General features: G+C 38.7%; 1 protein-coding gene across 3 annotated transcripts in view; it reads left to right on the top strand.

Moving 5' to 3' along the window:
• Positions 1 to 13679, top strand: part of LOC126249838 (matrix metalloproteinase-2-like) — a 935541-nt gene extending 921862 nt beyond the window's left edge. For 2 of the 3 annotated variants that reach the window (XM_049951511.1, XM_049951510.1), the window contains exons 5-8: positions 997 to 1412; positions 3206 to 3347; positions 4019 to 4282; positions 10425 to 13677. In XM_049951511.1, the coding sequence (XP_049807468.1) occupies positions 997 to 1412; positions 3206 to 3347; positions 4019 to 4282; positions 10425 to 10699 (1097 nt within the window). In that variant the 3' untranslated portion in view covers positions 10700 to 13677. Of the gene's footprint in view, positions 1 to 996; positions 1413 to 3205; positions 3348 to 4018; positions 4283 to 10424 lie in introns of all 3 variants that reach the window. The other variant, XM_049951509.1, reaches the window with a different exon arrangement.
• Positions 13680 to 24647: the final 10968 nt, after the last annotated feature.

Below are 24647 nucleotides of genomic sequence, written 5' to 3'. Positions count from 1 at the left end.
GTCAAAATTGCAGCCATGGCTGGCATAGATACTTTATTGTACGTCAGTGTAATACACAATTTCATCAAAATACCAAACAATTTATGTTAAAATCTCACTAAATAGTAAACTAAAGAAGAGAGCGTCTTCCTACAACAGAAGACGTTAAACTTACAACACTATCTGCTTCAAACAGGAGTGACGTAACAAGCACTTCATCTTACGCATGCGCATAGCCGGCTCTCCCTTCTCAAACGGCTAAATGTCCTCTTAGGTTCCTGCCTAACAAAACCCTCGGAAATGGACGGCCAAATATTTGTGACAAGCGAGGACTTACACCATTGCTGCTCGTTTCACTCGGTTCCTCCCCAACCCTACACTCGGAAATCGTCATATTCGAAAATAAATAGTCAAATATTTATTTTATTCTTCGTTTTATAATCAGACGGGAATATAAATAGCATAGAATACTGCAGAAAATGCTTGTATTAACGTTCGTAAGGAAGTACCAGAATGCGCTTACAACGCTAAGGTGAAAATAAGTAATAATAAAACAGTGCCATTGCGACACGAACCTACTTCCGTCCTCTGTGTAATCCATGACTTAATCCTTTACGCTACGCCATACTCATACTATTTCTGTTTCCTTAAGTCACATCTATCATATCTCTTGAACGATTATGGCGTTCATACATCATTAACAGACATTTAATGATAAGAGTAACGTGTTTGTGATAAATCTTCACTGAACCACTGCCTTGAAACGGAATACTGCAAGTTATAATACAAAACATCTAAATGTGCCAAAATAAATATGGTGGCTGCCACACTGAGTCACTTTCGTTTGGAGCAGATCCGTGTTATAGGTTTAACGTCTTCATCCGAAGACTGCAATAAACAATGTTAACTCCTAGCATAACTAATTATTGATCACATTAAGATCTCTCTGGTCGCTGTGTTGACAAGAAGTGATGTTTTGTGTTGTAGACTTTGCTGCAGGAGTTATGTTCTTTTCAGGTGCAAAAGAGCGGCTGTGGGCCAAGATACCAACATATCCGTATGACCGTGATCGGGATCGTGGGGCATGGCCTACCCCTCACCCCACAGCGCCGCCAACACAGCCACCGCCGCCCCCACCACCCCCAACACAGCCACCCACACCGCCCCCGACGCCACCCACGCGTCCAACGCGGCCTCCCTGGAGACCGCCGAAGCCGCCCAAGCACGACAAGCCGCGTCATCGCCAACCACCGCCTCCGCCGCCTACGTACCGCCCTCGCACGCGGCCACCACCCCCCACACTCCCGCCGCCGCGGCCATCGCCTGCCGAGCCGCGAACGGAAAGGCCCCAAGAAGTCAAGCCAGATACGTGCAACACCAACTATGATGCCATCTCCGTCATTCGCAGGGAGGTGTTCATCTTCAAGGACAAGGTACCGTACGTCCACATTTTTCTTTGAGGAGGTTTTGTCTGAACTTGTGCCATGATGCTGTCTGTTATCTTTTGCAAATGAGCCCCTTCCTCTTTTTGTTCTTAGTGATGTGCTATTATTTTTATAATCTGTTACTCATTATCAAAAGTTTCATTCCAGTTACAAAATTCTACATGCTACTGTAAGATTAATTATACTGGTAATAAAAGAGGGTGGTTGTTATGTTTATCAACATTTTTTAACTTGGCTAAGTAAACAGAAATACTGCCCTTTCAAATCCTGCTAATTTTTACTTTAGGGCAATAATTTTGCAGAACTTCAGGAAGAAGAAAGGTAGATTAGTGTGTGTCACCTTGTCATTACAGACAGAGCATAAGCTCAAGATGGGGAAGGAAATGGAAGGCAACATCCTTTTCCAAGGAAACGATCCCAGAACTTTCCTCATATGATTTACATAAAATTTGGAAAACCTAAATTTGAATGGCCAGACAAGAATTAGGACCATAATTCTCCTGAATGCAAGTCCAGTCCCTTAAATACTGCACTACCTTGAACTTGAGTATCGGAAGGCTCATTAATGTGGTTGAAAGAGGAGTAAAAAGATCAAATGGGACATATAATAGCCTTATCGAAAATATGACAAAACATAAAGACTGAATAGATTTAAAATTGAGGAATGGAAGCGAGGATCAACAGGGAGGAATTTCCCGTGTACAGTAAGGTAGAATAAAAATAGTATTACAGATCTTGACTTCATCAGTTTGTACACAGCTGGTGATGTTCTAAGTTACATGTGTCTTTTGTTTTAAGTATTAGATAAAAAAGATAAAAAAAGAATGAGTGTGCACAGTATCGATCCTTTCTGAGGTTAATGTCATACCTATGACACAGTCTGTCATTGTAACCCTTTGGGGAGATGCAAGCTGTAACACTTTAGCTTCTTAAGTAGAATTTTCTGACCCTTCCCCCTCCACAAATCAAAGGCTGTGGCAAGGTCACAGAATATACCAAACATGCCAACAGGGTCTGTTACATGTTCCTGGTGCACTTTTCGTATTAACCCTCCATAAAAATCTCAAGTTTCAAGAATTTCCAACTTAGCCTGCTCCACACCCCCCTCCCTCCCCCCTTGCCATTTGTAAATATAACTTACCTTAATGTCTTGGATTTTCATAATATTAAAACAATATACATGACATGCTTTAATATAACAATAGTAATTTGTTTAAACAAGTGGTCAGTACAGTGCATTTGCTCTGCCTCATAGCTCCCGTCTCCCAGTTGACTCCACACTTGATAATATGGGATGTATTCCTATGCAGTGTTTTGTCATCGAATGGTTACGCCAACAGGATAATTTTTCTTGTTCAGCTGCACCAGGACTTCATTTGTAGGATCTAATATGGCTTTGCCTGTGGATAATCCTTTACAAATGCCAAACTGAGGCAGGCTGCTCTGAAAACTGAGTCAGCATCCTATCACAGGCCTCTTCCTCATAAACATTCGAAAAGATTTGAGTTTTAATTAGAAGTGGTTTGTTAGTATACAATTTAACAGAGGGGTGCTACTTCAACTCTGACAGGAAATACACCCTCAGTCATTGATTGATTACAAAGATAGTGAAAGTGTAGTCTTATCAAGTCATCATTAGATTTTAATGTTGTAGTGTAATGGCAAATACAATGAAGCCTGTTTGCAGCATAAAGTTTAATGGGAATAAATTTGGACATTTATTGTTTGACATAACATGGGACATCAAAGCAAATATAATAATAAAGGTTTCTTATTTTCAGTATTTCTGGAGAATTGGTGACAGAGGACTTGAGGAAGGTTATCCAGCAGAAATTCAGAGATTTTGGTACAGCCTGCCAAGGAACTTCACCCATGTGGATGCTGTATATGAGAGGCTTGACAAGAAAATTGTTTTCTTCATTGGTAATCAACTGTACTTTAACAGCTTGTGCTAATATGTTTTAAATCTAAAAGGAGGAGCTAAAATATAAACAGTTCAGAATTTTCACACGGAAAACATGCTTTCTGTTTATATCATCATAAATGTTTTCCTTCATTTTTATTGGTTTTCCTTTAAAACTGCTGCCAGTTATCTCTTTGTTTCAAAATTGAATTTCCCTCATTTATTTTTTTATTATTTCTATTGGCTTAATCTGTCACTTGGATGACAACATCATTGATCTATGTTTAGTGTTTTACAGTTTATAAACAAATCTCTTAAGATATACAGAAACTGAATCCTCATTGCAGAGTTCTTTTTTTTTCCCACAACAGTAAAGCAGATAAACTACTGTACAAGCAATATTGCCAAGCAGTTGTAATGCCCAGTGATTAAACTAGTGTATTGATCACAGTGTTATACTGAAGTGCACAGCAAGTAAAATATAAATATCTGTGCAGTCTAGCACTGACAATCTGTTTAAGGTCTGATGACGTCCCAGCCAAACTTTTCTGTTAATTTATCTTAAACACCGCAGTTACCTCTATTCAACTGCTCATGAAGGTTATGAAGAGTCAGCTGTTCCAGCAAAATGTGTTTTTGTATAGACATGATTCAAGAGCATTTTACTGATTTATTTATTTATTTTTTGCAGGAAGGCAGTACTTTGTATATGATGCAAACACACTAATGCATGGCTACCCAAGGCCTTTAACAGATCTTGGTCTGCCAGAAACTTTGGACAGGGTGGATGCTGCAATGGTTTGGGGACACAATAAGAAAACTTACTTTTACAGTGGCACCATGTATTGGAGATTTGATGAAGATGTTGGCAAGGTGGAACTTGACTACCCACGGGATATGTCAATGTGGCGTGGTGTTGGTTACAATGTGGATGCTGTTTTCCAGTGGAAAGATGGTGAGAGACTATTGTTTATGAAACACACTGATATTTGCAATTTTCTTCCTTGTACCGTTAGATACATGTGTTGTGCCAAACTGATTAGATGAAAATCCTCTATTCATCAGATGCGAGAGCTGTGGTATGTGTATCTGAATTAGTAATTTATGTCTTCAACTTCAGGAAATAGGTTAGAAAGGAACAAGCAAGAGATTGTCCAAATTCAGCATGGACAGAAAAAACAAAAATGGCTCACATATTTCACAGCAGCTATAGTGGGTGTTCTTGACAAAATCAAGACCAAGAAAATAATGGGAAACTTAATAATAAAATCCAACTGTCTTTTCAGCCATGTTTTTACTTTGCTACTGTACATTTCAAAGCATAGCCTCATTATCAGATTTTCATTGTGATGTCAACATGCCAAAAATGTGTACCTGTGAATGTGGCTGCATATGGAAGTTACTTTGTTGTATCTTATGCAACAAAAATGAGGAACAGTCACAGATACATGTTTCTGGTATGTTGACACATCAAGGTCCTTTGATAAGAATTGAAGGCCAGATGATCAATCTGTGCTTCAAAATGTACATTGCTGAAGAAAAAATATGAATGAAAAATGAGACATTTTATTATTAAGTTTTCCAAATACAACTGAAAGCCCAGAAAATAACCATGTATAATTCTTTCTATAGTTTTGAAAGGTTTTTCTTTGACGCAAGCCTGCACTTGCTAAAAAAAATAGCTTTCACATGAACAGGATTTAGCCTGTCACTTATTTAAGGGTTTCTTGATAGGCAGAAAGCAGCAGGTGGAGACTGACTACAAAAATCAAGACCTTTAAGTAGTGCCCAACAGTATAATTGCTTGTCAGATGGTATCGGTTACAGCCTCAGACCCTTCTAGATGATATAGTTATCTATGAGGAAGCTTTATGAGACTAGACTTGACAAAAGAAATTGCTTATAAAGCACTTTCACTGTCTACATTGAATGTGTACACTGAATGTGTACATTGAGTGACAGGGGGCATGGATCATATGTCGAAGACAGCAGCATGAATAGTCATGAGTGTAACTGAAGTGCTGTAAAATGTTAACTGCCACAAACAGAAAGTAAGATGCACAACATGTCACAAAAATCTACATAGATAATTTCACGAATTGATTTTTAGTGTAAAATTTCAGCCTTTGTTTGGTATATTACACGCAAATTGTATAAGGGCCACAAAATAAATTCACAAACATGCAAAAGAGGTATATAAGCATACATTTATTCCATGCTCCAGCTGTGAATGGAATGAAGAAAAATTTTAGTAATGATTCAATACCAAAAAATGTTACACGAGTTAAAAAGTGAAAGAAAAGATAATCTCAAATGGAATGTGACAGTTTTTAGAAGTAGTTGAGAGTTTCAAGTATACAGTAATATGAAAGCAACAGAATATGATGAATTAAAGAAAACTGTTTGATGTCTTTGAGAGAATGTTGGAACTCAGAAATTTAAGAGTGAAAGTTGAGAACAGAAGAGCATGAAGACAAAAAGCCCTTATATTGGGTTGACAGAAAATTAAGATTGCAGAAGTCCAAATAATTAACAATACACAGAAAATTATTCAAGCATTCAAAGCTTTCTTAAAACATCTGAACAGTTTAAGATGTGAGGCAGATAAGCAGTCAATAAGGAAACGGACACAGCAGAAGAAATGCCAGATGGTGTCAACATTCAAGATATTAAGGAATGTAATTGTTAAAACAGTAGGTGAAGTAATACAAAAGTAATAGCTTTGCAAGAAAGAAGGGCAATATAAAGAAATCATAAACTTACCAGCCTCATCTCTGTAGATTATAAGATATTCACCAAAATTAGCACCACTCACACTGAAACAACATTGGATTTTAATCACATGACTCCAGAAGTGGACATAGCACAATGGACCATTTGCAAGTTGTGAATGGAATTATACATGTTGGGATGTCGTTTGACAATACAGGCACAACATGTAATTAAGAACAACTTTATTTGTAACTTACTGCATAGAGAATAACACAGAACTACTAACAGTTGACTTGGAAAACATGCACACAGTGACATCTATAGTCACCAATGATATTACATGATAGCAAATTCTGAATCCCAATATTTCCCTGAAATTTTTACAGACAGTTATAAATTAAGAATTGAGCCTTTAAATTCATGGTTCTAGGATTGAAGTCCAAGTCATTCAACACATTTCTCATGCAATGGAGCGAGAAGAGCCTTTGTCAGTATGTCTGCCATCACATATTCTGTTGGCTGATATTCCAGTTTCAGCGGATACTCTTCTAGAGCCTGGCATATGAAGAGACACTTTATACAAATGGGCTTAATCTTTGATTGAAAAGCTGGGTTAAGTTCTAACTTTCCAGCTGACTGATTTTCAGTGAACAGGTTGATGTATTACAGTTTCCCTAAACATTGCTCCTTTGTGAATGTTGACAGCTGAATCACTTCTTTTGCTGCTTCAATGAGGCTAAAGTTCTCAGCTGTAATTAACAAAAGAGCAATGGCTCTCTGTTTGTGTGAACACCATGAGATTGCTTATCTGGATAAAGTGAAGCTGCACCTGTATATTTCTTATCACTATTAGATTTTCATTAGTCAGCATAAGTGAAACTGAAGATTCCTTTCTTATTTTTGATGTACGGCAGTTTCTTGTCTCTGGTTCCTGTGAGGTATTGAAGGATTCTCTTAGACACTTACCAGTGAATAAAAGTATGGCTGTTATTGTACTGTTTAGCTTATTGACCACATAGCATATATTCATAGAGATGACTGAACCTGTTCCGAAGTTTTATGATTCCAACATTCTTCTTCTGTGTTTGTAACTGTTGCGTAGAACTTGCTCACAGTTGCCAATGGAGTCGTGCTTGACTTGCTGTCATTCACTCTGAGTAAGTTTAAAACTTCTTTAATACAGACTCTTTGACACAGGTGTAATTTTGTCATCTGATTTATTTGCCTTGATGACCAGATAGTACTTTATGGCACCAAAATTCTTGATGTCATATCTGGCTGATAACTTATTTTATTACATCATCTATGTAAATGAGTAGGAAGACTGGACGCTTCCCTAAACTGTCTGCAAATACGCATGGATCTAAATTTGTGGGTTGGAATCCAACTGATGTTAGGGTTGCATTCAACTTAGCGTACCATTGTCTACCAGCTTGCCACAGTCCATAAATAGCTTTTCTAAGTTTACACACCTTATCACTGGATTTCAATGTTTGGAGCATGCCACTTGCCTTCTTGACTGTATGTTTACCTTTCTCCACATTGCTCATATTTTGTAAGAATTCAACAAGTGAGACCAGCTGATCCATCAATACTTTTGTCTCAATTTCACCATTGAGAAATGCAGTGGTGATATCCAGTTGTGTGACACCAAGTCAGATTTCACTGACAAGCCCATGAGTAGTCTAAACAATTAGATTCTTGCAATTGGAGATAATTTTTCCACAAAGTCAGGTCGAGGCCATTAGGTGAATCCTCATTCAGCTATTCTTGTTTTTTGTCTCTTAGCAAAAATCCATCATTTCTGTATGTGTTCCTCAGAATGATCCCATACAGTCTACCCTTTAATTTGTTAGCCTGCCTACAATGTCCCATGTGTCATTTTTCATCAGTAACCTGATTTCATCATATATTTCCCCAAACCACATTGGAACACATAATTTATCATTGACACTGACTTCTTGCATTCAAAATAAAGTTAGCATCGTGAAGTCAAACATCTGATGAGGCTACGCCTGGCACAAATGGTTGAGTTCATGTGATGCTTGAAGAATTATTGTCTTTATCAGATGAGAAGTCAACAACAGGATTGAATTCTTGGCCTGTAGTAACTGGATGCTCGTCTTCTTCAAAACCATAGCATGATTCATAGTCTGACAATGGCTCTCATTCAATGCTTGTTTTACCATTGAAATTTTCTCTCATGAAATTCATGTTTCCTCTTTGGTGATGATCTGGTTCATTTTCATGTAAATCCACATAAGCTTATCCACAACCTGTGTCACTGAAATGAAGCTGGATTTGAGTTCTGGCAGGTACAAAATGTTTGTAAGCATTATGGAGCTGGTGCCACTGACTGCAGTTGTGATGCATATCTCACCTTTAGCCGTTACTTGTGTAGCACTGTCATCTGCAAGCATTAAATCCTCCTGCATTTTTGTCATATTTGCGAACACTTTTGGATTGTTGCACATGTGTGAAGTACAAACACTTTATATGCACCAAAAAATGTTGGAATCATAAAACTTCGGAACAGGTTCAGTCATCTCTATGAATGAACCTGCTCTGAAGTTTAGTGACTCCAAACAGCAATGAGATTCTTGACAGCATTTACTTAGTTTCTTCTTGAAAAAGGACTCATCTTGTTTGTGTTCTTTCTTGTTACGAAGCTGCATTTGCAGTCTGATTTTGTTCCTTTTGTGTTTTCGTTTTGATTTTCGTTCTGATTCATCACTGTCACTCAACAGCACTTTTTGTCTTGCTTGTGAAACATTTATTAGATCTAATGAACATTGCCGCACTCATACTTTCACTGTCTTTGCGACTCATTGCATTCTGTTCATCCAAGATTTTTACATTTAGCGTTTCAACATCTGGTAGGCTGTCATGAGATTTAACAGGACATCTAAAATTGTTGTAGCTATCTGGAAGACTATAGAGCAGCAGTATTGCTGTGCAAGTGTTTTAAAATGTTGATTTTCAAAGAAACTCTTGAAAGATAATGCTCATGCATATTGTAAATGCTACTGGCATCACAAACCACAGATAACTGACATCACAAGTTATTGATTATGGAATTAATAATCAGTGAGTGAAGTAGCATAAACTTGTCCCTCTGTTTTTTGAAAAGGGAAAGAGCAGGATTCCCCGCAGGATTTAAACAAAAACTTCTATCTTTATTTATAAGGTTACTTGCTAACTGAATTTAGCTTCTGCAGCAGCAAGCAGTTTGCATTTACTAGATGCTGCATGTTGCAGTATGTCTCTAGTTGTGTCCCCAAGTGCCAGTTTTGATGAGCAGTGCTTGGACTTGTATTCTCCATTTGTCAGAATCATTGTGTGGAGAAGTTCCTAGTCAAACTCCATGCAAAGCAGTTATATATAGCGTTATTTTGTGTTAACAAACTCGTATTCCCATGGTTTTCAGGCTAGGAATTTAAGTTTTTGTCTAATCGAAAAATATTGTTTTTGCTCCCTGTAACCTGTTGTGATGTAATTTAATCATACAGGCATGGCACATAATTACAAAACAACTTTATTCATAACTCACTGCATGGAGAATAAAATAATACTCCTAATAATTGACTTGAAAAACATGCACATAATGATGTCTGCTCACACCAGACATGGCAGTAAAATTTGAATCTCAACACGATAGAGTGATGAATATGAATTGCTAGTTGTTGGGCAATTCATAGATTTTTGGGGTAGGTTTAGATTCACTGTTAGTTTTAATGAAATCTATTCTGAGAGTCTTTGAGCATAAAGCACTGATACACCCCATTTTAGTGTACTGAATAATACACACATAATTGCTTTACACTTTATTAGGATGTTGAGAAATTCACTACCATAACTGTAAGAAGAGCCAGGCAAGGACACTCCATATCACAAAAACCGTCCTCAATACTTTCAGAGGAAATACATAAGCGTCGTAAATGAAGACATAATATTAGTCAATAGAACACCCATGACCTATTTTCATTTTGATGGCCACAATGTTCGGTTTCCCTCCAATACAAAAAACTTCAACAATGAGTAGAGAACCTTTATGGAGCAACGTGGAAAGTGAGCTTGAAATTAAATTACAACAAACTTAAAAGGTGTAGCCAACACAGGAAAAAGAAATTAGTTGATGAGTCCCTTTCACCCTGGGTTCTGAGCGACCTGCCCTTTTTAACCTTCCCCAACCTATCCCTCTCTCAGCCCTTAGTAAGACATTCTTATTTAGGAAGCTGGGGGTAGTGTATGCACTTCCGTGCATGTCTATCGACATTATTGGTATTTCATCTATTGAAGGTATAATTTTTTAACTTAAACTACAGTTTTAAGATAAGTGCTTCTTGTATAATGACCCACTATGTTCTATCTGTTTTATTTGGCAGGAAAGACATACTTCTTTAAAGGAAAAGGTTTCTGGAAGTTCAACGACCAATACATGCGTGTGGAGAGTGAGAAGCCAATGCAGTCATCAGTATTCTGGATGGGCTGCCCACCAGGCATTGAGGGTGAAGTTACAGGCTCAGATGGAGAGACAAATGAAATAGATGAGACGGACCATCATGCAGAAGCAGAAGTTGGTTCTGAAGCAACAAGCTTTTTTAATGGCTCTATTACAGTTCTATTAACAATAGCCCTCCTATGTTTTCAAGTATTGTGAGACTCATCTTGTCAGGGTAAACTTTTCTATGTGCAAAATAGCCTCACTCCTACACTTCAGGTAACAGTGATGTTTCCAAAAGTATAAATTTAAAACTTTGTAAGGACATGCAGTGATTTGTTTTTCATTTTGGGAAACTTCAGAACTACATTTTTTTTTACTTACTAGAGCATCCACACCACAATTAATTACTCTGAATTGTAATTATTGTAATTTGTAACACCCATAAACTGCAATTATCAAGTGAGTGCATGGAGTGAGTTAATTTAGAAGTACTATTCTTGCTGTCATGTTTGTGGTTAATCTTGGAATTCAAAATCTTGTGTGTGGGAGAGAACTGCTGACATATTGTATAAAGAAATGACAGCATTATTTTACAAATATGAAAGATCTCTGACATTTCACATTCTGCGAAATGTATTCACCCATTTGCTGATGTCTACATTAGATGTCAAATGGGAGCATGTAAAAATTGTACTAAAATTTTTTAGTGGAGATAAGCAGCATCCATTTATATTTTCATGTTGCAAGATTGTAAATAAAATTGTACTTTAAAGATGTACATTTGGGGTGCTAAGGCTGGCTTTACACCTTACTATGTGTGTTTTCTTGGAATTTCAGTGTAATACAGTTGTGTTTTATTATTATTATTATGCCATCTGTTTAAAACAAAAGTGACTGATCGAATTATGGACCATAGCTTGTTCCAGAAGTTGTGAAAGAAAATACTACAAATGGATATAACACACTTTCATTTACAAAACATTCCCTATCCACAAACATGTCCAACTACTTTTGTATGTCTCTGTAGTTGGTTAAAAATTTACGCTGATAATTGTAATGGGGTTGGTGGAGCAGTCTACCAACAGCATTTATTTCCCTCCCACAGTATTTTCATATTCTGTGTGCCTGGGAACTCTATGCAGTGAAAACATTAGTAAATATGTCTGCATATCATAATTCTCAGAAGTAACTAAATTAAATTTCACTATGAGTAATGACCTCTTGATTGCCATATCTCATGTAGATATCAATTTATTACCCTGAAAACCAAGACACTTATCATAAATGATTCACTGCCATTTTTGTCTATGTGTATGAATGAGACAGTAGCAATCTTATTTATTATTAAGTTCTTAAGTTAGATTACAAGTTTTAACTGAGCTAGATGGCAATTCTCACTGCATAGAATGAAAACAGTTGCTCAACCAGTTATTAGTGCTCCACTCAAATAAGCCACTGAAAGTCATTGTTGAAAATTCTTGATGTTCAGAGAATAAATATTTTTTGTTCAAATTGAGATTCAATCTGTACTATAATAATGTAAAATAAATAAGATACCCTTTCATATTGTCAATAAATTAGTTATTGTTCTAGATTTAGCTATGTGCTCATGAGTGATTCATACATTTCCTGTCAGTTGCAAAATAGGTTACTTACTGATTTCAACAATGTCTCAGAATCAAGTGTCCTATTCAGTTTAAGTAAAACTTTTTGCTGAGCAAGAAAAATACCAGGCCCTTTTTTTTCACTTTTATTTTATTTTTTATTTTTTTTTGGGGGGGGGGGTCTATATTCATTAATGCAGGAACGCACTGAATAGACCCTTTTCACAAAGTTGTTTTTGGTGTATCGGTTTCATTGGAGAATGTTACTTTTGTGTGCTATTTCATAGTTTAAGAGTATAAACGACAGTTCATTTGTATGAAGCAATAAGTAATGTATTTTTGATCAGGAAAAGTATTCTTCAAAATATGGTGCAATTTATGCCTTTGACCATTTGGTATTTTGCTAAACTTAATTTCTTCGTCCAAACCTACAGACTAGATGTGTAAAATAGGCCTTTGTTTATAGTCACTCATTTTACTGGAAACTGTTTTTTACGTGCCAGCACAGTGAAGACTGTTTTAACTTTCCGTCATACGGACACTGATTTCAGTGAAAAATATTTGAAAAGAGCACTCATAACTGTAACAGTATTTAAAAATTGGAAAGAAACTGAAATAATCGTAGGAGAAATTTGTATATGCATTTTATTCTTGAGACAGAATCATTTGTGCCTTAAGCTTTTACACAATTTGCTGTTTTTCCAGCCTATTTTTTTATGTAAGAAACAGAAAAAAGTAAGAGCAGATATTCAATGCTTTTGATCACTTACAGAAAGACTGAGATGTATATTTATTTATTGCTAAACTCTTTACAATTTTAAAATTTTTAATAAATGTTATTTTGTGAATAAACTGTTAAGAGTATTACTTGTAAAATGTTTTAACCACGAAAGTTATTTAACAAGCTTATTTGAATTAAGTGGTTCAAAATGTTGGCACTATATTATGGATGAAATTGTTAAACTGGACAGCATGTTAAGACCATTATTGAATTTATAAACTTTTGAGGTCAAGTAGAATGCCTTTATATGTAAGAGAAATGAAGTAGACAGAGACGATAATGTATAAAATTTACAGGCATTCTCTTCATGCTTATATTTTACAATGGAATACTAAAAGAGGGCAATTAATTTCCTCTTAAGGAGAGGGAAAATGAGTTTCTGAAGACAGTTTTATTTGGTTCATGCTTTTTCAGAATCACCTACCAGTTTGTGCTTATATCTCTAGTGACTGTATTCCATTTGGATTTATAGGCATTAGAACTACTTGGCTGTACAAAACGTTCTGTGTAAATCTGAAATCAGTGCCATAAAAAAAAATTCAACTTTGCATGTGGGTAAACGAAACATATTAACTAAATATGTGCCATTTTTGTCTCATGAAAAACTGTTTGTTTCCAGTTTCAATAATACACATGATCATTTTTACACAAGAGAAGTAATTATATTGGCTGTGTGTAAATGGAAAGATTGTAACTATTTAGTTTGTAATTACTGTGATATTTATTATTTTATGGAAGTGTAAAAACTGTATGTAAAGATGTGCATATTTCAGAATCTGAATAAACTGAAACCTGTTATGAATTACTTATTTTACTTGAATAAGAGAAATTTCATGATGTAAAAGAATTGAATGCAGTTTTCCCAAGTATCCTTGCAGCATATGCTGATCGAGTCAGTCAGATTAGAGACATTGTTACTGCAAGAGGATGCAGTGATGTGACTAAATTTTGGTCTCTGTATATTCCCACTTCCAAGAGTTGTAATGCCTAGCTAACAGCTGAAATATTTCTATACTCAGTTTCAGTATTTCTGCATTACAGAATGAACTGGAAGAAAAGACGCCAGGTAACCTGCATGTACAGTAACAGATATTGGTTATCTTATTCCAGTAAAACTGAGGGTAAAGAAAGTTGATAAATTTTTGGAAGCCAATGAGTAATACGTATAGTAATATCCCTTCATTTCATTCGACTGTTAAACATTATAATTTCTTTTGGTATGAATAAGATCTTTAGAGGCAGCACAGCAGATAGCAGGTCTGCAGCTATCAGGGAAGAAAATGTTGTGCCTTTTTGTAGCAGGTGCTTTGTGATGAATGACGACAAAAGATACTACAGCATCAAACATGATAGCAATGGTCTTCCATATTTGGAATGAACATCAGTCGAAGAGACATGCAAATGATTGATGGGGTCCCAATCTGCTTTCCATTATTCAGAAATTCTGGCAGAACCTTAATTTAGAACTGAAATATGTTAGATGGATGAATTAAATAATTGTGATTTTCCTGAATCACCTCCAATTATTACCAGATGAATGTCATGCAGGTAAATGCTACTGTGCAAGTCACATATACTACAGACTTGATGGGATGGTTGGAGAAGGTGGGTTAAACTGGTCGAGGTGTCCTAGTCATAAAGCAGTCATTTGGAAGGACTACTGTTCAGTAAATTGACTTCACAGAACCATCTGATTTGCTGTACAGCTCTTAAAAATCTATTTTTGCAATATTGAACAAATGTCTTGTTGGGTACAGATCTGAATGCATTTAGAAGTCCATAAAACTGTTAAGTAACATCTTTTAAGCATAGACATAAAGCACAATTTTGTTGGCACAAACATTATTGAGTATACTGAAATATTACATATCTTTCTTACTAATTTAACTCAATACTTACTCATGTCAAGTACATTTGGACCTTAGTACATGTATGTAATATATAAAGTGTCTGAAATTGACTTCTTGCGGCTACAGGTTTAATATTTTTTATTCTTTTAGAATATACCAGACAAAATTTATTGCCCTGTCCCTTTCTTTGCATATAGTAAACATTTTAGAGCTCAAACAGATGTATGACAGTTGTGAGTGTATCAGACTTACTATAAACAAATTAAAAAGATTAAGAATGACAGACATTAGCAACAGCTGCTGTGTACTGTTCACATGTTGATGAAAACTGACTCTACTAAACAAATTTATAAATTTGAATACTCACTCTGGTAACTTCAGGAGTTAAACATTAGAACCCAAAACTTTACTGAAGCCAACTATGAAGCATCCCAAAACATTATGCAGGATGCATGAACTGACTTAGTTCATATCGTGCCCACCAGAGGACACTACCGTGGCATCGGTTGATGACACAAGATGATCAGCTCTCTCTCACGCTGTGCCACCGACTGCTTACATCAAACACCCTTGGCCGCCACCTCCATACACACGCTGTACATAGTCTTCTGTAAATATGCTAACTAAACTAACACCCACATCGCCCATCTAACCTATCAACTACCTAAGTACCTAACTCCATTTCAATTTTAATCATATTCAATAAGTCAATTTACAATTTCAATATTCAATGATCAAATATGAAGTTTGACAGTTTCCCACTATCAGTGTGGTGTTCATTCATGACCTAGCACCCCCCACCCCTACAATGCTGCACTCCTTTTGGCTACTGCATTAGTGACTTGATTCAACTTAATATAAGTAAGAAAAGGTGTTCACTATACTTTCAACTACTTTGCGAGGTCCAGACCATCACCTCTTCCTAGGAACCGCCGCCGAGTTTGAATTCTTGCAGTAAAGAAAGGTCACATGCACTTTCGCTACCACCCTAAGAAAATTGTTCCAAACGAAGCTCACCACCACTAACGTAAGCCTCCAGCGCGAAACCTCTTCCTAGGGGTTGCTGGTAAAAGGACTCAGCCCGCACTAGGCTGATGGAGAGAGGAAGGAATGTACTTTATTTGGGAGCAATTTATTTAGGGATGGAGTATATGTATCACAGAACACACGCTAGGGCATGCCCCACAGCATACAGACCTGCAAACTACTCCTACATAACTCATGTATAAGGCTCTACATACACGCTAGCTAATTGTAAACCATCAAAAATAATGCATTGCACAGCCTACAGACATGTGAACCACTCGTAAATAATGCAATACATTTACGTCCAGATAGCCAAATAACTCCTAAATTGTCAAAATAATAATCCCTCTAAAAGACTCAGCTTGCTAATCGTCAACTGTCTAAATCATAAACCAGACTTTATTTAAAAAATTATAGGCAGCACTACCACCAAGTGTATTCACCACTGAGTCCATAGCCCAACTGACATTAGTTAATATCGATGCCACTAGAGGACGCTGTAGTTACGTGAGGTGATGACACAAGTACCGTAATCTAAGATGGCGCCTCCTAGTGGCTTCACCACGAGCTCAAGACCCCAACTGGCTTAGTACATTTTGTCGCTGCCAGAGGATGCCACCATGACACCAGCTGATGACACAAGTACAGTTATCCATGATGGCAGCAAACAGTGTGTTCTCCACGAGGTCTAGTACTCAGTACCACCAGCAGAGAATGCTGTCGTCCGTTTCCTGACGTAAACCAAGATGGTTATGGAAAATGGAGGCAAGACAACTCAGCCTGCTCTGGGCTGCTGGGGAGAGTAAGGAGTGACTGCACCCTACTTATTTTTAAACAACTTATTTAATGATACATCTGTCACATTGATACAAAAGATCCACCCTGATGTGTCTGGGGCCATATTGCACAGCCCACAGATACGCAACCAACTCGTAATTTCAGTACACAATAGCAAACTGCTCCTAAATAATTCTTCACACTGATGTGTAGACACACTCAGTACTTGTATAGTGTCCAAATAGCGCATAGCGCGGCCTACAGAGCTGCTCGTGAAATAATGCAATCAACGTGCGCAAGCAGTCCACTGCCTCGTTGTCCAGTAGAGTACACAGGAGGTAGTGATAAGTGACACCCCAGTCAGATGTCAAACCGCGCACAGGCCCCCGCTCGGCTTCCACAAGCATGAGGTGGTGGCACCCACATTCATACGTAACACCTGAGAAATTCCTATCCACTAGACACCAATGACGATGCGATCGCACTTATGGTCGACGCAGCCACCAGCTGTCAAAGCACTTACAGACCTCCATTTAGGGCCGCACGCCACAACCCCCGCAAAGTGAGGCAGCCACAGCTCGGGTCCCGCGCGCTCCGTCACAGTCCCCAAGCCGGCGTCATCGAACACATGCCTCTATACAGTCATGGTTATACTGTCATAGCATTCCAAAGTACGTTCACGCCAATTTCATATTCGATGCATCTCCACGCACCACTTGTCTTTACCATTGAAGGCAGACTAACACAGAGCGTGTTGACACACGCGTTCAACCGCACGTACCCGCCCCAGCGTGAATGACACATTGCCAACTAAAACATTCTCAATGTTATTCTTATGTCACATGGCTTTGCGAAAAAAAAAAAAAAAATCAGCCAAGTCCAGCTCTCCGTAATTTTATAGTGCCCCAGAAATAGTTAATGCTCCATTTCTTGTTGTCTCAGCTCGTATGCTCCAAAATTCCTACCCTAACCTGTTTACCAAAATATCACTGAATCCAGCCTTCCTCCCGGACATAACATGATGCTCTCAACATACACCAATGTTCTCACCGCTCCTATATCCCACTACAATCAATCGAGCATTCTCATTGGCTCTTATCGAATTTACCAGTCGAATTACTAACGCCGTCAGTATCAAAGCACCATCCACTTTTCTTTCTGGAGCTTTCTGTCGTTATTTTGCGAAGATTGCTAAATTGCACCGACAGTTCCCTCAATCTATACACCCCCCCAACCTGTTCTTTCTTTCTACAGACGTTGCACTCAGTGGTAATAAACTATTTTACACTGTTCACCATTTTGCACTGACAACTAAACATCGCAAAGTTGTCTACAGCTCATCAAATACATATGATACTCGCAAGAATATTGGAGCGTCAAACCGATCTCCAACCAGGGAATACATCACCGAGTACCATCTCGATCTAGTAAACATGCAATTCATATCCCCCACCATACCAAATCATCCCCTTCACATCAGCGGACCGAAGTCACTCTCAGAACTGATATGCAAAGACAGGCTCGTTTCCCCTCGGCACAAACGTGTTACTGTTTCCGCTTTCTTGCTCGCATTTCTACAAACATCTCCAGACTCGTCACTTACAAGCACACAGCAGTAGCCCCCCCCCCCCCCCCCGGCCCGATCGCTAACGGAACATAATACACAAGATATAGACTGTAAATTATTTCTCCACAAACACCAAACTTTTGCGAGGTGCAGCGTGCTGTAAACCATTGACTAACTAGAAACTGGTATTTGCACTCTCGAATACCGAAGTCGGTGATCTAACAGATTCCAGATGATCAATATTCTTTACAAACCAACTAGGGTCTTTCCCACGTCTAGAGAATAGGCAAACGTGTGTCCAACACACCACAATCGATCTTCCCTCATCTAATTATAGGCACCAAATATGTAGAAGCAGTCGACCGAATAATTTACATGGGAGGGAATAACGCTCCGCCACAAACGCACCACCTTCTCAAAGTTCACTTGATCATGAAAGCCGCTCAGCACATACTAAGTATTAGTTCGCTATTTGGTCGTCTAGAAGGTGGTAAAGTTAACTCAGATACATTCCTACACTCCAGCAGGCCTCTGCATTCGGAAGACTGCCACCATTAACATGGGAACGCGAATCAATACCACCACAGACTTTGCATACAGGAACACATTCTCGAAAACCCTCACATATATCTTCTATCGTTATACTCACAATTAAATCTTACGATCGTGGTCTCAACTGAACGGTATTAGCCGGCCGCGGTGGTCTAGCGGTTCTAGGCGCTCAGTCCGGAACCGCGCGACAGCTACGGTCGCAGGTTCGAATCCTGCCTCGTGCATGGATGTATGTGATGTCCTTAGGTTAGTTAGGTTTAAGTAGTTCTAAGTTCTAGGGGACTGATGACCACAGATGTTAAGTCCCATAGTGCTCAGAGCCATTTGAACGGTATTCGGCAGTGATTGAATATCAGAAATACACTCTGTTGACCGCTGTGGCTCTGGAAATACCTGTACCCTCCTTACGACTAGACATACTCCTCCCTTCCCTATCACAGTACTCCAAATCAAATCCATACCCTCCCTACAAAAGCACATAGACATTTCCTTTACACAAACACTTATACTTTATAATCCTGATGCTCAAATGCGAACATATCACACACCCAGCACTAATACTAATACTATTACCTCGTCAATAACTGGATGCATACGACACCAAATAATAATGACCGATAATCAACTATGGGTCTGCATGTCTCTTACAATCTTCCTGCGAGTCATACCAACATGTCATAGACGTAATCGAACAGATTTTAAAGAAAAAATCCCGATCCCAACAACTACTGCATGTTACTCTCACAAGCGCTCCTACAGGTGCACCCAAGTGTCCATGTTAAAACCTATAACAGCTTTACGAATCGAGGTACGACATTACCTCTGAATGAGGTGGTGTTTTCCGGACAAATACCGTGACCGTGATCGTAGAAATGTGTGTATTAACAGCCAATGATGCAACCTCGCGATAAACTCAATAAACTTTGAAAGCCATTCGGCTAAGGAACGTCGTATGCAAGCGCTATTTGTGACTCCATTACATCGCATCCAACTACATAATTCATTAGTTTTTGCAACACATTCTGTCTCAAGACCGTATCAGACGTTCTGCGATATATCCGCTGAGTTAAAGGCGATGACAGACAGTAGTAGTAGATGATGTGCTGATTGAGGTCCTAAGAAGAATATACACTAACTTCTCAGATCTCTAGCCTTACGCTATATATTAGAAACACACACCTGCATACGCTCACACCCACAAGTCAATCATATTTCACGTACTCTCATATCTCTAAATGAGTCACCTTCCTCGAACCTCTCTGCTACAGTAAAATTACAACCTCGTTTTAATCACACCCTACACATCCTGCAGTCGCACACATTTCTACTGCTTGCCACAAATGCTAGTTCCAGTTTAAGTCGGAAGTCGGAGAAAAACATACCCATCACCTTCTGCAACCGGTGTAGAAACAGATCGAGCTGAGTTACTGCAACAGGACCTTGTTTTCAGCATTCGGTGGAAATGCGCGCAATGTGGTACATACCCAAACTAGATACAAGTACTACAGATGACTAACATGCTATGTTCGTTATTCTATACCCACCCCGCCATAGAAAAATTACGAACTATAAAAGCTCATCCTATTTACAAGTCACATAGGTGTCGATATGAGCGCAATGACATATAGCTACAGTGGGCCTCCAGTGCGAAGAAAGAGATTTCACAATACTTCCCCAGAATAGCGTAGCGTGCAGCCATCCAGGCATTCCTAACGATTCACCAAGTCCGACACCTCAAAACTGCAGCTGCCTATGTGTACACGGTCGTATAAAACATGCAAACACCACAGAGACCACTTTCAATTTTCATCACCTATACTCTAAGCGAATTATCGTATGAGATGCTCCCTCCGGTCCTGATTCACTGTTTTCTAACACGCTTTTGTACATTGCCAAACATTTCGTTTTCTGCCACGACTTCGAGGTCTCTGTCAGATTCTAAACTGACATTAAGACGCTCTGACCGATGACCTCTCACAGAAAACTAGACATCACACGGTGTATATCATATTCTTACGGCGGATAGCATAACACTGGATGATTTTTAAATAAAACACACTTACAACACAAGGAAACTAGAAGAGTTTGGCAGCGTTGTGGAGAGTTTCCAAACTACCATCCGAAAGTGACTGATGACATTTACATTTAAGCTCATATACGAGGGTTGTCCAGAAAGTAAGTTCCGATCTGTCGCTAAATGGAAACCACAGTGAAAATCAGAAACATTTTATCTGAAAGAATCAGCTATAGTTTCCAGATACTTCTCTACATAGTCGCCGCTCCGACTTAGTCATTTGTAGGAGCATTATACCAAATTTCCAACACCATTGTCATAGAAGGCAGCCACCTGTGCTTTCCGATAATTCTCTACGCTGGTCTATAGCGCGTAGACTGCGACCAAGTGTTGTCTTATTATCCAGCGTTTCATGTGAACATAGATGATACTCAGAACGAGCCAATTAGGGCTGTGATGTAGGTGATCGAACACTTCCCATCGAAAAGGTTGCAGGAGCGTCTTCACTTCCCCTGCAGAGTGCGGCTGAGAATTGCCATGAAGAAGGAAGTGTGCGGCAGTTGTGATAGGAGGGCTGCATTCATTAAGGCGAAGCCTCTCAGCGGGCCCTCCTACTTGGCGGTAGACATCGTTGTTCTAGGCGCCTTTACTCCCTCACAGTGCGCTCAGAACTGGAAAGAGTGTGTTGATGCGATCGACGGTCATACCAGAGACACTGCCCAACACATCTGTGCAAAACTTAATCGGTTTTTCACTGTGGTGTCCATTTCGCGACCGATCGGAACTTACTTTCTGGACAATCCTCGTATCACAGTGACGGAATAGATGATGGCTCTGCGTTCCATTTCGAGTTATTCCTAATTTTGCACTCTTGTACGCGGTCGCTGTTTAGCTGCTAGCCACCCCGGAAATTGTCACAAATCCACAAACTTCTTCCCCAACTCAAACAAGCGATATCACTCAATCATTATGTGGTAACCAGTGCACGGATGTGATGGAAAAGACACTACCGATGTACTGTAATATTAAGCAACAGAGTTGATAGCGCAAAGAATTTTATACTAAGTTCAGCACCGGCCAATGATGTGACAGCATGTTTCCCTAATTTCAGTATCATAGCTAAACCATGCCCTCTCCATGTTGCGAGTATCATTGCGAACATCGTTAGGTGACTGAGCAGTACGTCCATTAACCCTTAATTCTCGAACACATAAATCATCAAAGTATACAAGACAGCGCTCTACATATTTCTATCACCTCGAGAATAGTGTTTAATTTACGATCTATCTCTCAGCGTATGGGAGTCACAGAGCATTCTCGCCGTCTTAGGGTGAAAGACCACCCTCACACTGTCACTGACCAACCAGCCCTGCAGCACAGTTAGGGAATTGATCTGCAACCAAACAAAATAAGACCTCTACACTCCATGTTTCGTGAACGAATTGAGCTTTCCGAGTCCTAACCCGTCCAAGTGCACGAGATTTCTCGAGATGCGACCATGTCGCGGAGCTTAGCACCCCTTATCGATGTATAGTAACAGATTCCAAAGTGCGGCAATATAATAGCAGACACTTAAGAAGAACAACAAAGGATTGATTTTTATACGCGATGGAGCCCCAGACGGATGGAGCTCGACGCATTTTTACGTAAATCAACCAAGCTATCAACTCTAAAGTACTGTTCTAGAGTCTAGGATCCGCACCTGGAAGGTATTCCTAAGAGAGAGAACATAAACACACGCACTTCTAAGACTACAACGTTCTGCACTTAAAAACTGGCTTTAATGTTAGATCGAATACTTTTCCAACCTTCTTCCCGGTTTCTCTACGCTGAACTATCTTATCGAATCGTAAAACATTTGCGTTGCATGATACGAGCACAATATAGCTTTGCGCAGATGTATGAAATTCTGCTCAAAAATCATTTTGTAATCGAGGGTCATACCACTGTCTGGGTATTACGAATAGTCACTGCTAAAGGGTGAAAACTGAGACTGAAGAACTCTATTTCTATGTTAATTTAACTGTTTTCAAAAGATATAACCAGATAAACACATGTTATACAGACACAGGTAACAGATCAGCTACTTTCTATTTCTAATGTAAACTGTCAATAAATTGTAAATTTTCTCCTAATGTGATGTCGTAAGTTTGTAGTGTCTCCTCCAGTTCGTAATCATGTGGCATTGTACTTCATTGATATTGCTCTTCGTAAAATACTTCCAGACCAGATATAGTGCCATTCCCTTATACAATTAATGTCTGTCAACAGCAAGGAACTACCATATGGAATAGATGGGGTAAATATTGCTCACTGCATGTCCACACATAAACACATGCCATCCAATAGACCATGCAACAGGGTAAGAGGTACGGTACATTATTCTCTCAGCAATGCTGTAAAAATTCCTATGTCATGTGTTCGTTGCTCGTTTCTGTCGGGATTGTTATTAAAAAGAACGGATCGCTTTCCCCATTTTCTATAATAATGGAATATTGCAAAGCAAGGGCATCCTAAGAATAAAATTTACTCGTTTTTTTAAAAAAGGTTTATTAAACATCAAAAATTTTAGCACTGCTGCTATGGCTTATTGATGTTGCGGTTTTTTATCCAGTTATTAGTAAAAATAAAAAAACCTGTTACACCTGAGACCAAACGAATACCGAAAAATAACGGTTATTCGGAACTAAAATACCGGCTTCGGTTTTACCCGGCCAGTTTTTCCCACTCCGAAGGTACACTATCCTCTAGGTACAACGGTGCAACATTCTCCCTTACAATTTAACCCAAACTCGTGAAGTTTTTGACAGTTTGATGACGATGAGACAATTTTGATTCAGATCTGGCTAAGGACGAATATTTGAGATTTTGCTAGGTAAAATATTAGTTTCTAGAATCAACATACAAATCAGCTGACTGAAAGCCGAATGTTGTGGAATATGACTGCCAAACAAAAGCTTTAATGAACTTTAAATATCGCTTCAATATAAAAATACTTTCGTACAAATAAAGATGAAATTCGAGAAATGTACTCGCAGTTGCGAATATGGACAATCATAAGCTGTATAACGGAGTGACAACAATTAAAACTTATGCCTGATTGCAACTCTAACCAGGAGTTCCCGCTTATCGCCAACGCTCCCCATTTTTCCCTTCATTTTGTTCTTCATTGTTCATATTGTTTGGTCTGCGAGGACGTCATATGACATCTCTTCAATGCCGACGGCTCGTTTTAGGCAACCGGAGTAGGCTCCACGGCCAGACCCTAATGAGCATATGTCGTCTACCATGTGTGTATAACCTGCACTCGTACATTCAATATGTATGGTCACGTACAAAGGAAGATATTTAATTGAAAGTCATTTGCCCGGTGTCGGCGAATAAATACGATATTTCATTGTCTGTGTTATTCATAATTACGATGCAAACACGATGAGGTATCAAGTGAAATTTGTGACTGAACTGAGGATTTTTTGCTAGCATGTTACAATCTTGGATGGAGAGTTATCGTCACACGTAGAATCTCCACTCATTCCAAATTAACAATGTGAGGACCAGATGTGGCTTGAATTCAAAGAAATAGTATCGGCAGCAATTGAGAGATTTATACAAAATAAATTAACAAACGACGGAGCTGATCCCCCATCGTACACAAAACGGGTCAGAAAACTGTTGCAGAAACATAAAAAAAACGTGCCAAATTTAAACAGACGCAAAATCCCCAAGATTTGGGATCTTTAAAATAAGCTTGAAATTTATCGCGGACTTTAGTGCGAGACGCTTATAATAGTTTCCACAACGAAACTTTGTCTCGAAACCTGGCCGAAAATCCAAAGAGATTCTAGTCGTACGTGAAGTATGCTAGCGGCAAGACACAATCACTGCCTTCTCTGCGCCATAGCAATGGAGATACTATCGAAGACAGCGCTGCCAAAGCAGAGTTACTAAACACAGCCTTCCGAAATGCCTTCACAAAAGAAGACGAAGTAAATA

This window comes from Schistocerca nitens, chromosome 1, assembly GCF_023898315.1.
Source record: "Schistocerca nitens isolate TAMUIC-IGC-003100 chromosome 1, iqSchNite1.1, whole genome shotgun sequence".
Classification (NCBI taxonomy): domain Eukaryota; kingdom Metazoa; phylum Arthropoda; class Insecta; order Orthoptera; family Acrididae; genus Schistocerca; species Schistocerca nitens.
The sequence above is the reverse complement of the archived record's forward strand: the minus strand, read 5'-3'. Positions and strand labels throughout refer to the sequence as shown.